At 51.0% G+C, this 11,325-nt stretch overlaps 1 protein-coding gene across 4 annotated transcripts in view; it reads right to left on the reverse strand.

Annotated features, from left to right (window-relative positions):
- Nucleotides 1–9,911, reverse strand: part of ACSF3 (acyl-CoA synthetase family member 3) — a 69,110-nt gene extending 59,199 nt beyond the window's left edge. The window contains exons 1-3 of one of the 4 annotated variants that reach the window (XR_012490102.1): nt 9,768–9,866; nt 1,870–2,574; nt 318–473 (exon numbers count right to left, since the gene is read on the reverse strand). Coding sequence is in view for 3 of the 4 variants with exons in the window: in XM_019742690.2 (XP_019598249.2) it covers nt 318–473; nt 1,870–2,535 (822 nt within the window). In the remaining variant the exon portion in view is untranslated. Of the gene's footprint in view, nt 1–317; nt 474–1,869; nt 2,575–5,002; nt 5,225–9,767 lie in introns of those variants that run through there. The other 3 variants (XM_019742690.2, XM_019742691.2, XM_019742689.2) reach the window with 3 other exon arrangements.
- Nucleotides 9,912–11,325: the final 1,414 nt, after the last annotated feature.

The raw sequence follows: 11,325 nt of genomic DNA on the forward strand, positions 1-11,325 counted from the left end.
TGACGTGATGTAGCTACAAGGCAAGGACTGAGGCACCTCAAGAAACTGGAAGAGGCAGGAAGAGATTCTTCCCTGGAGCATCCGGACAGAATCAGCCCTGCAGACCCCTTGGCTTTAGATCCCTGAGACTCATTTTGGACTTCTGACTCCCGCACTATGAGAGAATAAACTTGGGCTCTTTTAAGCTCCCAGTTTGGGATCATTTGTTACAGCAGCAACAGGACACTTGTCCAGTTGGCAAAGTCTACACACCAGAGGAAGGGGCCTGGCCCGCAGGGGCACAATCTGCCCATGCCGAAGGCCCAACCCCAACTTACCAGCTGGGCATTGAACTCCGGCAGCATCACGCAGGTGGCTCCCACCCAGAGTGGACAGAGCAGCTTGTTGACCACGCCGTGGACATGGTGCAGCGGGAGGACATGAAGGATCACGTCATCTTTAGACCACGCCCACTTGTGGACCAGCCCCGTCACCTGTAGGACGACAGCACAGCCTCAGACGGGGGGAGGGGGAAGCCACCACGCACAAGGGGGAGCTAAGAGGAGGCCTCCCAGCTGAGAGGAAGAGGAGGGGAAGTGGGGGAGGAAGGCTGGTTCTTTGTTGCCCCATCCTTAAGGGCACCTACAGGAGATGGTAACAAAATGACGAGGCTCTGACTGAGGGTCTGGTTGACCTGCTTACCCCCACGTTGGAGAACAGAGCCATAGTCATGGGCGTTAGCCAATCTGCACGGGTCTTTGATTTGGGGTCCTATGACCTCTGCAAACACTCTTCACGACATCCCCTCAGGTGGTCAGAGGTGCGATTTTGGCTCTGACAGGCCCTGGGATTTGGGGCCTCACCAGACGCCAATGTTAAGTCCAGCCTCCCAACCTCCACTGTCTGTCTGAGCTCCTTAAGATTCAGGTACCATCCTCACCCCAGTTCAGCCGTGAAGAAACCCAAAGCTGGGTGTTCTGGGCATATCCTCAGCTTTTACTGAGAAGCACGTGAGACTCGCCCATTTGAATCCCCTGAAGTCAGTCAGCCCGCATGCCTCAGTGACCGCTATGCGCAAACACGAGATGCTCAATCCCCTTAGAAACACAGGTCAAGAGACAGTCTCTCCAGATGAAAAGTATGTCTCCTCTACGAGGCAGAGGGACCATATCCATCGCGCTTCCTTGAAGCCAGCCAGGACTCAGTTTACCACTGACTCATGGGACTGAGCTAGCCTGACTCGATGGCACTGGCCTTCCTCTGTGGTTTGTTGGAGCCTCTGTTTTATTTTATTGCTCCTACTGTTTGAAAGTCTTTATTGTGTACCGAATAGTTTTTGAAAGGAAGAAGGGTACAAAGCACAGGTAAATAACATGGCTGGGGAGTTTTGCAAAGATGGCAACTAAGACGAGAGATCACAAAAATAATACCAAGACATGGGCACACATGAGTTCCTGCTTTCAAGTTTCCCCAATAAGCCCCCATTTTAGGTGCTGCTCACACATCCTGATAGCTGCTTTATGGCTGGTCTCTGAAGATCACCTCAGCATCCTGTCTAGTGGCCCAATCTGCCCTGCACGTGCCACACAGCCCCGGGGAAGGACCGCGATGGGCTTGTAAAGCCCTCTGCACTTGAGAGTTGCATCCCGCCAGTCCTTTCCCAGGAGCCATCCTACATGGTTTGGTGGGACTGCCGGTCACGTGGCACCACGACTCTATGGCCGCATGTTTCAGGTGGGGTTGGTAGGATGGTGACAGCTGTGAACGGCCCTATGGAAAAGTAAACGAACACCGACCACCCCCAGAGGCCACGTTATAACGACTGCCATAACTGCCTGACAGGGACATAGCAGACCCCTGTCCGCAGTGGTGGCCTGAGCGGGCACTCACCACAGCCCTGATGTTGTCGTGGGTGCTCAGGACGCCCTTGGGCCTCCCCGTGGTCCCGCTGGTGTAGATGATCATGGCTCCTCGGTCTCTCCAGTCCCGCTCCGGCACCTCCCCCTCCCTGGGCTCCTCGGCCACCCCATCGTAGACTGCAGGTGGGAGAGGCAGGAGGGGGACCCCCAGCTTCCTGACTACTGGGCCCAGGAGCTCCACATACTCCTGGCCGGCGAGGACGAGGCAGCTCCGGGAGTCCTGGATGAAGTACTCCAGGTCAGCCTGGGGGTGCTTCCGGTAGAGGGGCACGGCGACGCCACCGCTCATCCACGAGGCCCACTGTGCCACCACGTAGGAGACGTCGTTGGAGCACATAAAGGAGATCCTCTCCTCTCGGAGGTCCCGGCTGGCACACTCGCGGAGCCTGCAGATCTCCCGGGACAGGCAGAGGCTGCGGTGATAAAGGTCCTTGTACGTGTGCTGGCCGTGTTGGTCAATGAGGGCAACTCTGTCCCCAAAGGCCAGGGCACGGGTAAACACTGGGGCACTCCTGTCAGAGCGGGCTGCCGGCGCCACGTGCAGAGTGCGACTTGCTCCATGTCTCAGGGGAGCCAGCCGCTGGGAGGCCACTGCCCAGACCAGGTGCCGGAAGGACGTCACTATGCAGGGCTGCATTGCAGTGACAGATGTCAACTCGGTCTCCCTGGGGCGGGGCTGGAAGAGGAAGAGAGGGCACCACGTTACTGCACCTGACCTTGTCCTAAATCTCCCAAAGAAGATACAAAATACCCAACCAGACTAAGTAGGCCTAACTTTCTCCATCGTAGGGTAACATCCCAAAAAGGAAATGCTGACTCTTGTAATATACCACCTTTGGAACTTAAATGTTCTACATGTCAGCTTTTTATTTAATTTCATTATTTTAAGGATTTCAAAAGCACATAAGATTCTAAAACAAAGAATTAAATTAGGTAAAAGTGAGAAGCACCTAGAATTCAGTGCACTTGTGGAGAAGGGGAAAGATCTCCCACCTCTCCTCTGGTCCTTTTGGCTGGCCGAATAATCAAATCAACAAGATACATATTGACAAGAGAGAATCAAATTTAATTTTGTGTGCACGGGAGCCCCATATACATGAGTCAGAGACCCTACATACATGAGAGGTTCAAAGACGGAAAGGGAAAATGAGGTCCATATGACATTCTGAGCCAGGGATGAGGTAAGTCACCGTGGGGCTTCAGAGCGGAGGAAGGTCATTTTCAGGATGATAAAAAGAGCATAATTAGAAGTTTGTCCTGCCATACTGATAGGTCAAAAAAGGTTATCTGTGATAGTCTCTTGTTGTGAGCAAGGTTCCTAATTCAAATTCTTCTAGATAAAGGGGGGCGGGAGGCGCTGAAGTTTCTCTTGAGCCCCCAGCGTCTCAGCTGCCTTTAGCTCAGAATAATCCGCACGCCACTGAGGCACATCTTGGGGCGGCTTGTTCCGAATCCCCACACACTTAAGGTAAATTCTAAATAACGGTTTTTAAAAATCTGAGCCTGGGAAAGAACTAGCCAAGAGGGTAAGTGCTAACGGCCACGAAGCCAATGTGTTCTCTCCATTGGCGGGTGAGGCATGGAGACCCAGAGTCCACAAAGACTCAGGGCTCACTCTTGCTTGCGAACACCCCAAACGGCAGACATCTGGGTGATGTGCAAGGTCTTAAAGAAAGTTTGAGTGTCTGAAGAGTGTCAATCATTGTGTTTCTTAAGCTGAAACATAATTCTTCCCTCTCTCCCTCAAAACAGAACTACTAACTAATGACCAAAATGGTGAGCAAGAAGTGAGAGCTCGTTGGGAGGGGCTGTGAACAGCTGACTTTCAGCTAGAATTCTTCAGCGGCTGGAGAGAAGACAGGCCTGGGAAGGGCACCAGGGAGCCTCCAGCTGGGCAATCCAAAGTGCCCGCCTTCAATAGCTGCTCTGACTCTGAGCCCATGTCCTGCGCTAGGACACTGCCCCATGGGGACGGTCCTGTGAGTGAGCACACACTTTCCAAATTGCTTTCGCATCAATGGTAGTTTACAACTGAAGTTTAGCTCAAGTTAGAGATCAGAAGCCCACCTGCTACCCTAGACTCCTTCCTACCAGCATAATTGAAAATGGGTCCTTCCCAGAGCCCGTGTGGCCTTTTAAGGTCAATAACCGTTTGCCCTGGTTTGAAATCCCCAATTTCACAGCTCCGTCAGGAAGCGCTCCTCCCCACTGTCGCCTCTGGAGCCTAGAAGGGTCTCTGAGCCTCCCTCCTTGAGCACCTTCTGGCCTCTGCCCTGCTCTCAGCTGCGACTGTGACTCTGGGTCAGAGCAGCATCTGGGACCAGGAGCTGAGGGGTGGACCCACTACCTGAGTTGCTCCTGAAGGGTTTTTAAGGGGTATATTGTGGACAATCATAACGCACTTAACATATTGGGCCGTGCTCTCATCTTATAATTTCACCTTCAGTCACCCTGTTCAGGTAAACAAGGCAGCTGCTTTGGACCCTATTTTATACCGGAGAAAACTCAAAGTTGCTCAGCTCCTAACTCAGAGACAGGAGCCCGCAGAGCCTTCCCACCAGTCACCCACCCCAAAGCCCATAGCTACTTTAGCCATAACAAAATGCCCGGATGAAGATTTTACAGTGGATGGAAGGCAACTCCAGCTATTCCCACAGTGGGGGTGTAGGGGAGAGACACTTCTGAATGCCAGGGGTTGAGAGGATGCCTGCCAGTGGGCCATCCTTTTTTAGAGTAAAAGCGATAAACTCACCTCCCTTCAGACAGGTCCCTCCCCCCACCCACCAAAACAAAGGTCAGGGATCACACAGCAGGTGGCCCTGCCCAGCAGGAGGTGGCCCAGGCTGCCCCCAGGCTGCTAGTGCCTCCAGACAGGAGCTCCCTCTGCGCCTTCCACACCTTGCCCACCTTGCCCACGTCCTGCTCTGTGGGATCTTTTTCTCCCGCATTCAATGTGTTCTCCCTGACAAAGCCTTCCCTTTCTCTCTTTCTTTAACTTGCTGTAGGGGGAAAACGAATGTGCCATTGTTTGTTACGTGTACTAAACAGTTTTGTTCTCTGTTCTAAATTTAAAAAACAGATTATACACAACACTTTATAATTACCTAAGAAAACACACAAATTCCACAACAAAAATGGCCGTAGCCGAGATGCTTCGTACTGAGATCCTCAACGTGTGGGCTGGTCTGTGCCTTTAGTCTCCTCGGCCGGCTTCTGCAGCCAGGAGCTCCTGGTAGGCAGTCAGTCGCCCAGCTTGGCCAACAGGTGAACAGCTCCAGCCTCCAGGCCAGGAGGGAGGAACCCAACACCTCAGAGACACCGGGGGGGGGGGGGGGGGGGGGGGGGCTTTGGGTGAACCCCTCTCAGCCCTGGCCGGCTGCTCCCAGGTCCTACGCAAATATTTCTTACCGCTCCGCGGCCTTTACCCAAGTTCAGTTGCAAATACACTTGCCCACATTGTTCCCAGAAGAAAGAGGCCATCTATCAAAAGCCAGACAAGTGTCCTAGGAACTTCTCCATGCTTTCCCTGTGCTTTGCCCTCTACACATGGTTCAGAGGCGGGTTTGCGGCTAGTTTTATACCCTGGATTTCTGTTACTGTAAAGAAACCTGACATATTATAAGAAAACAGCTGGGCTCGACCAAAGAAAACAAGAAACATGATAAACACGTGAGATCGGCCAGTTTCAGAAAGAGCAAGCCAGTGAAAAGCAAACCAGGGCAGCTTTAACATGTTTCCTTTTCTCACTTCTAGCAAATTCTTCTCTATTTGCTTTGGCTGGGGGGATGGGGACAGAGGGACTAAAACAAAAAGAACCTGCAAACAGAAAACAGAAAAACTACTCTGTGGTTATTTCTGGGTTATGGCAAAGGCCAGTTTCTCGCTGGTGAGAGCATAGGAGACTTGTTCCAGGGGTGCCAGCTGGAAGTGACAGCAGTTCCAGGGCGCTAGGAAGCAGAGCAGTCAGGCAGCTGGGTGCAGCTCATAGACACAGACAGATGGATGGACCAATGAGCTCGAGGCGACGGCTTCTTCTACTCCTCTCCCCAGGAAGCATCAGAAGGGTGTTAGATGCAACGCCACAACCGCAGTCACCAAAATCAACATGACTCTCCTTTCCTCAAGGCCTCCCCTGAGGTCTTAGAGAACATACAGTACCTCTCATCTCTGCCTGGTTCCCGCGGGGTGGGGGGGCCCAGGAGCTGCTTCATGCTGGGGCGGGGGCAGTCAGCTTGAGACGGAAAACTGGAAAACAGGGCTGCACCACCTTCCCTCCGTAGCCCGAGGCGTTGGTGAAAGGTTAGGAGGGTGGCCATAACTTCACTGTGGGTGGAGGATGAATGCAGCCAACAGACAGTCACAGCAGCAACTCCAAAGGAAACAAGAGGCCACAAAACAACAGGCGAAGCAGTGATCCAAACCAGGCCTGGCTGGTCCCATGCCTCTGCCACACTCTAAGTGGTAAGAAGAGTCTGTGATGGGGAACTGCCCTGAGAGAAGGCATCACCCACTATTAACCCCACAGCGTCTCACAGGCCACCCAGCAGGGCTGTCCAGTCTAGATGAGGCCCAGCGCACCCCACCCACTCAGCCATCCCAAAGGGTACTTCGCAATCACTTCAAAGTGAGAAATGAAAATAGGAAATGTGAGCCCTTTGTTCCACCGTTGTATTTTAACATGTATCTTAGGGAAATAATCAGAGATGAACATGAAGGTGCACATACAGGACATTCGCTGCAGTGTTATTTATGATACTGAGAAACGGCAACTAAACCAAGTGGAGCAGGTCTGAGGAAATCAGGGCACACATATGCGGGGTGTTGGGGCCACAGCCCGACTGGGGGTAGCACAAGCAGACAGGGAGAGGCTCTCGCAATACCGCCAAAGGAAAAAAGATAGTCAGAGTTAAAAAGAAGACTCGAGGTAAACACCCAGATGTTCACAAAGTTACTCAGCTGCAGGTGCTTTCTGTTTTCTTCACAGTGCTTCTCAATTTTCTCCCACTTTTCTACAATGAGCATGTATGGCTTTTGTAATCAGAGTTCAAAGGTCTACTAAACGTCATTTATTTTTTTAAAATGGAGATGCTTCAACTTCAGCATTAATATATTTTCTTTTATACAAAAAAGAACCAAAAATACCCAAAAAATGTGCTCTGGATGGTAGATCTACAACATATTTGTAACTGTCCATCGCTCTTTAATTTCTCAAAATGATACAGGAGAAATAAAAATGAGATAACAGCATTCTTTTTTTAATTAATAAGCTACTGGTTCATAAAAGGTCTATGCAGACAATAAAAAAGCTCTGACAAAAGCGGTTCAAATGCATGCTGTGTGCCAGTCAGGCCACGTATCTGCAGCAGCAGAGACCTGGGTACCAGCCATGCCCTTCCCACATCTCCTGCCACCAAGTCTCTGAGCGTCTGGGAGGTGGCAATACCTAGTAAGGCTCTGCATGGGGACAGATGTGAGCAGAATGACAGTTCCTACCTCTTGAGCAGAGGGCTCCTGCAGGCAGGCCCTTCTGCAAAGGGCAGTACAGCTAGAGCTCAGGGTGAGAAGGAGCCAGCCAAGCAAACGTGTAGGAAAGGAGGCTCAGATGGCGACTGTAACTGTGCTCATACTAGGTGTTTGTGGAGCAGATGCTGAGAAGTGGCCCTGCATGGTGCTCACCACGCAGCCTCACAACAAAAATCACTTTCAATTTGGTAAATGTTGCCAGAATCGTCTCTAGAGAGGATGCACTAATTTATTCTCCTACCAAACACATAGGAGCATGAGGCCACTCCCCCTTCAAAACAGCTTTTATGTCCCTCAGGAATGTGGCCCTGAAACTACTCCACCATCAATTCTTTGAATACAGAGCTGAAATATTCAAGGTCATGGGGATCAGGACCCTGCTTTGAACAAGAAAAAAATCTGTTCAGGGCAGATGCCTGTGTCCTGGATGCCTCCAGGTCCAGAAAGACCAACAGCTCTCTCAGGAAGAGAGCCCTCACCTTCCAATCACGGGGACTCCTATGGTCATGAAGCTCCCCATCACCTGCAGCACAGCTGTCAAGTAAATGCAATTCAGCCATGGGTTTTCTCTGTTTCAATTAACCAACTTCGTAAAATTGCTCTCAGCACCCTAATCAACCTGAGACAACCAATGTCACCATGCATCGATGTGAAAGCTGCAGAAACCTGCATTCCGGTGAACCAGAATGACACATTGCTCTCAGATTCCTCCAGGAGGCAGGCGCCCATCCAGGGACCCAGCAGAGACCACGCGTGTTCTAATCATCCAAATTCTCGAGTCAGCCCACCAAGGCACATGGACCTCTTGGAACCATCACCGAACGCCAGGAAGTTCACATCTTTTGGTTAAGAGGTCAGATTTTAGAGTCAACAAATTCAGACTGGAACATCCTCCTTTAGTCCTACTTTTCTTCACCTGTCTATGCCTTCATTTTTCCATCTATAGTTAAGGTCATAACAAGACAAGGGTTCTGCGAGAATGATCTGGCACATGGATGAAAGGGAAGCAAATGGCCGTGCCATTCTCAGCACGGTGCTCGCCATGGAGTTGAACGACAAAAATTACTTGATAAGAATGATACTTGCATTCAAATGAAGGTGGCTGGTTTCAAAATGAATAAATGGCACCTGATTGATTACCATCACTCTGACCCCCTCACCCCTAGACCCCGAATTTAAAGCAGACTCCAGAACTTCCTGTTGTCTGCTGCCTGATGAAAGTGTGGGGTGAGAGAAGTACACTGCACTCTCCGCGTGGTGGAGGACATTCGTTTCAACACAATGCCTGCGGTTTGGGGGGTTGTTCTCAAAGTTATATTTTTAAGTAACAGACATTCACATTGCATTCATGAGTACTACATTCAAATCAAAAAACCAAAAGGGAAAAAACGCATACTTAAACCCCTATCCATATTAGGAAGTAAAACAGTATTTTAAAAATGCCACCTGGAGGGACGAAGGTTACTATCCCAGACCTACAATTTAATCCACCAATTCAGTCTGTCCTGAAAAGGGGTTCTGGGACATGGGGTGAGAGCAAGGAAGCCTTCTTTTACAAGTCACAGCAGGGACTGTGGGAAGATCACTAGACTGTCATGTTTCACTGCAGGTACCTCCCAGGGCCCCCGGGAGCACACTGGTAACACCTGTGTTCCTGGGCCCAGCATTAGTGCCCCTTATCTAAGCCCCAACTATAAACATCTCCCCTCAGGGCTGAGAATCAACAGCTCCCCAAACACGTGACTCCTGTTCCCACTTCTTAAGTTCTCATCCTTTTCCTTTTTGGCAAATTCCTAATCATCCTTCAACGCCGGGCTCAATATCACCTCCTCTTTAGTCTTCCCTCTCTCCAGAAAGTTGCCTGCTCACAGGGCCTTCAAAACATCTGGCACTTACATATTACCATGTTTGTTTACAGATGAACCTGCCCACAGGAGCTAAGCCGGCTTTGAATCTGCACCCTACGCACCGAACGCACCGCACAGAGCAAAGAAACAATAAAACGAATGTGGGGGTGTGTGTGTGCAGGTACTTCAAGCATAATTTCTGCAGGCTCAAAGAAAACAAGAATGGATTTTAGACACAACAAATCAAGTTTCCCTCTAACGATGGCTGAACGTGGACTAGGCTAATTCCAACATCCTTCCGGAACTGCTGCGTGGGGAGGGACCCTGACCCCGCGACAGGCAGGGTCCTTCCACGTGACACCGGCAACTGTGATCAGGAAGAGGACAACCTGCTAGGTCGCAGGAGGAAGGGGGCGGGGCCGGGACGCCGAGCCAGTAGCCCCAGCAGCCGCGGGCCGGGCCGGACACCTGTGGGACTGGGGGGAACCGGAGAAGGTACAGGGGCGGCGGGGCGGCGGGCTCTACCTCCGCAGGTGCTGGCTCCCGCTCCTCCTCCTGCCGGGTCGCAACCGGAACCGCGGTTGCGGGCGCACCGCATGTCCGGCGCCCAAGCGCGTCCCCTGGCTCGGCGCGTCCGTTGCCCAAGCGCGTTCCCCGGCGCGGCGCGGCGCCGCAGCAGCGAGTTCCGGGCGCGAACGTTCCCCCCGGTTGCCCCGCGTGCTGCCCCCGAGCTCCCATAATGAGGCCTGCGGAAAAGAGAGGTGTTTACTTTGAATCTCAATTAAATATCCGGACTGAGCAGCGTAGCTCTAGACCAGAGCGTCTCAAAAATTAGCATTTTCAGCGGGCAGGTTACAACGCATCTTGGCCACCAGCCCTCCCTGGGATTGGGGTAGCCTGTGGGTCAACCGGCTCTTCCGGCGTCTTAGGGGACTTGCAACGGGGATACTGACACTAAACTAGGTTGACAGATGTTTTAACTTTCTGTACAACAAAGAAAAACGTTTACAGCCGGACGCAAAAGTCCATTCAGTTGGGTGAAACGTGATTTTTTTCTAAAATAAAGATAACACGCTAGTGTGTCATCAAACAATAAGCACAAGTTCTCTGCACAACCATGTACACCCAGTTTGTAGCACGTATATTTTCTCTGTGCCCCTCTTCCTCCCTGGTGATGATTTTTGAGGAGGCATCTGACCTCTCCTTGGAGAGCCCAGGAGATCCATCCAGAGCCTGAAGATGTGTTTTTCTGGGAGAAAGAAGCTGGATCTGAGGGAAGCTTGTGACATTGAGCATGGGCCCAAACCTGAACTTGTGTGGCGTTGGCTGCCACCCCAATAGGTGTCATGCAGAAGGGATGAGTCTGATTCTCTGTCACGCGTCAACAGGATGCTCTGAGAATGAATATCCCAGCCATATAAAGGAGCTCTTGGAGATGATGAATGAAATATCTCAAGTGAAGAAGAGCTGAAAATATCCCAGAAATAGAACAAAAAGACTAAGAGATGGAAAACAAGAGAGGAAAGAAAAGCAATGGGCCTGTCCAGGATGTCCAGTATGAAAAATACAGTAATTTCAAGAAGGGAGAGTAGAGAAGACAGAGGGGAGGGAATCATCAAAGAAATTCAAGAAAATTAGCAGAACGAAGGGGTCTGAGCTTTTGAGTTGAAGGCCACAGAATGCCTCGTACATTGGGTGAAAGTGGGCCCACGGCAACTGAGTAAATAACATTGGGATGTTTTAGAACTTGGGGATGGGGCAGATTCTAAACTGCACACCCAACATCTCACTTGGATGTCCAAGAGAGTCCAACAACAGACACAGCCCCACCTGAACTCAGGATCTTCCCTGTTATGGACTGAATGTTTTGTGTCTCCCTAAATTCATGTGATGAAACCTACCCCCACAATGTGATGGTATTAGGAGGTGGGGCTTTGGGAGGAGCTTACTTAGGTCATGAGGGCAGAGTCACCATGAATGGTATTAGTGTCCTTATAAAAGAGACCCAGAAACCTTCCCTTGTCCCTTCTGCCAAGTTAAGAGGACAGGGAAAAGAT

This window comes from Rhinolophus sinicus, linkage group LG11 (assembly GCF_036562045.2).
Source record: "Rhinolophus sinicus isolate RSC01 linkage group LG11, ASM3656204v1, whole genome shotgun sequence".
Classification (NCBI taxonomy): domain Eukaryota; kingdom Metazoa; phylum Chordata; class Mammalia; order Chiroptera; family Rhinolophidae; genus Rhinolophus; species Rhinolophus sinicus.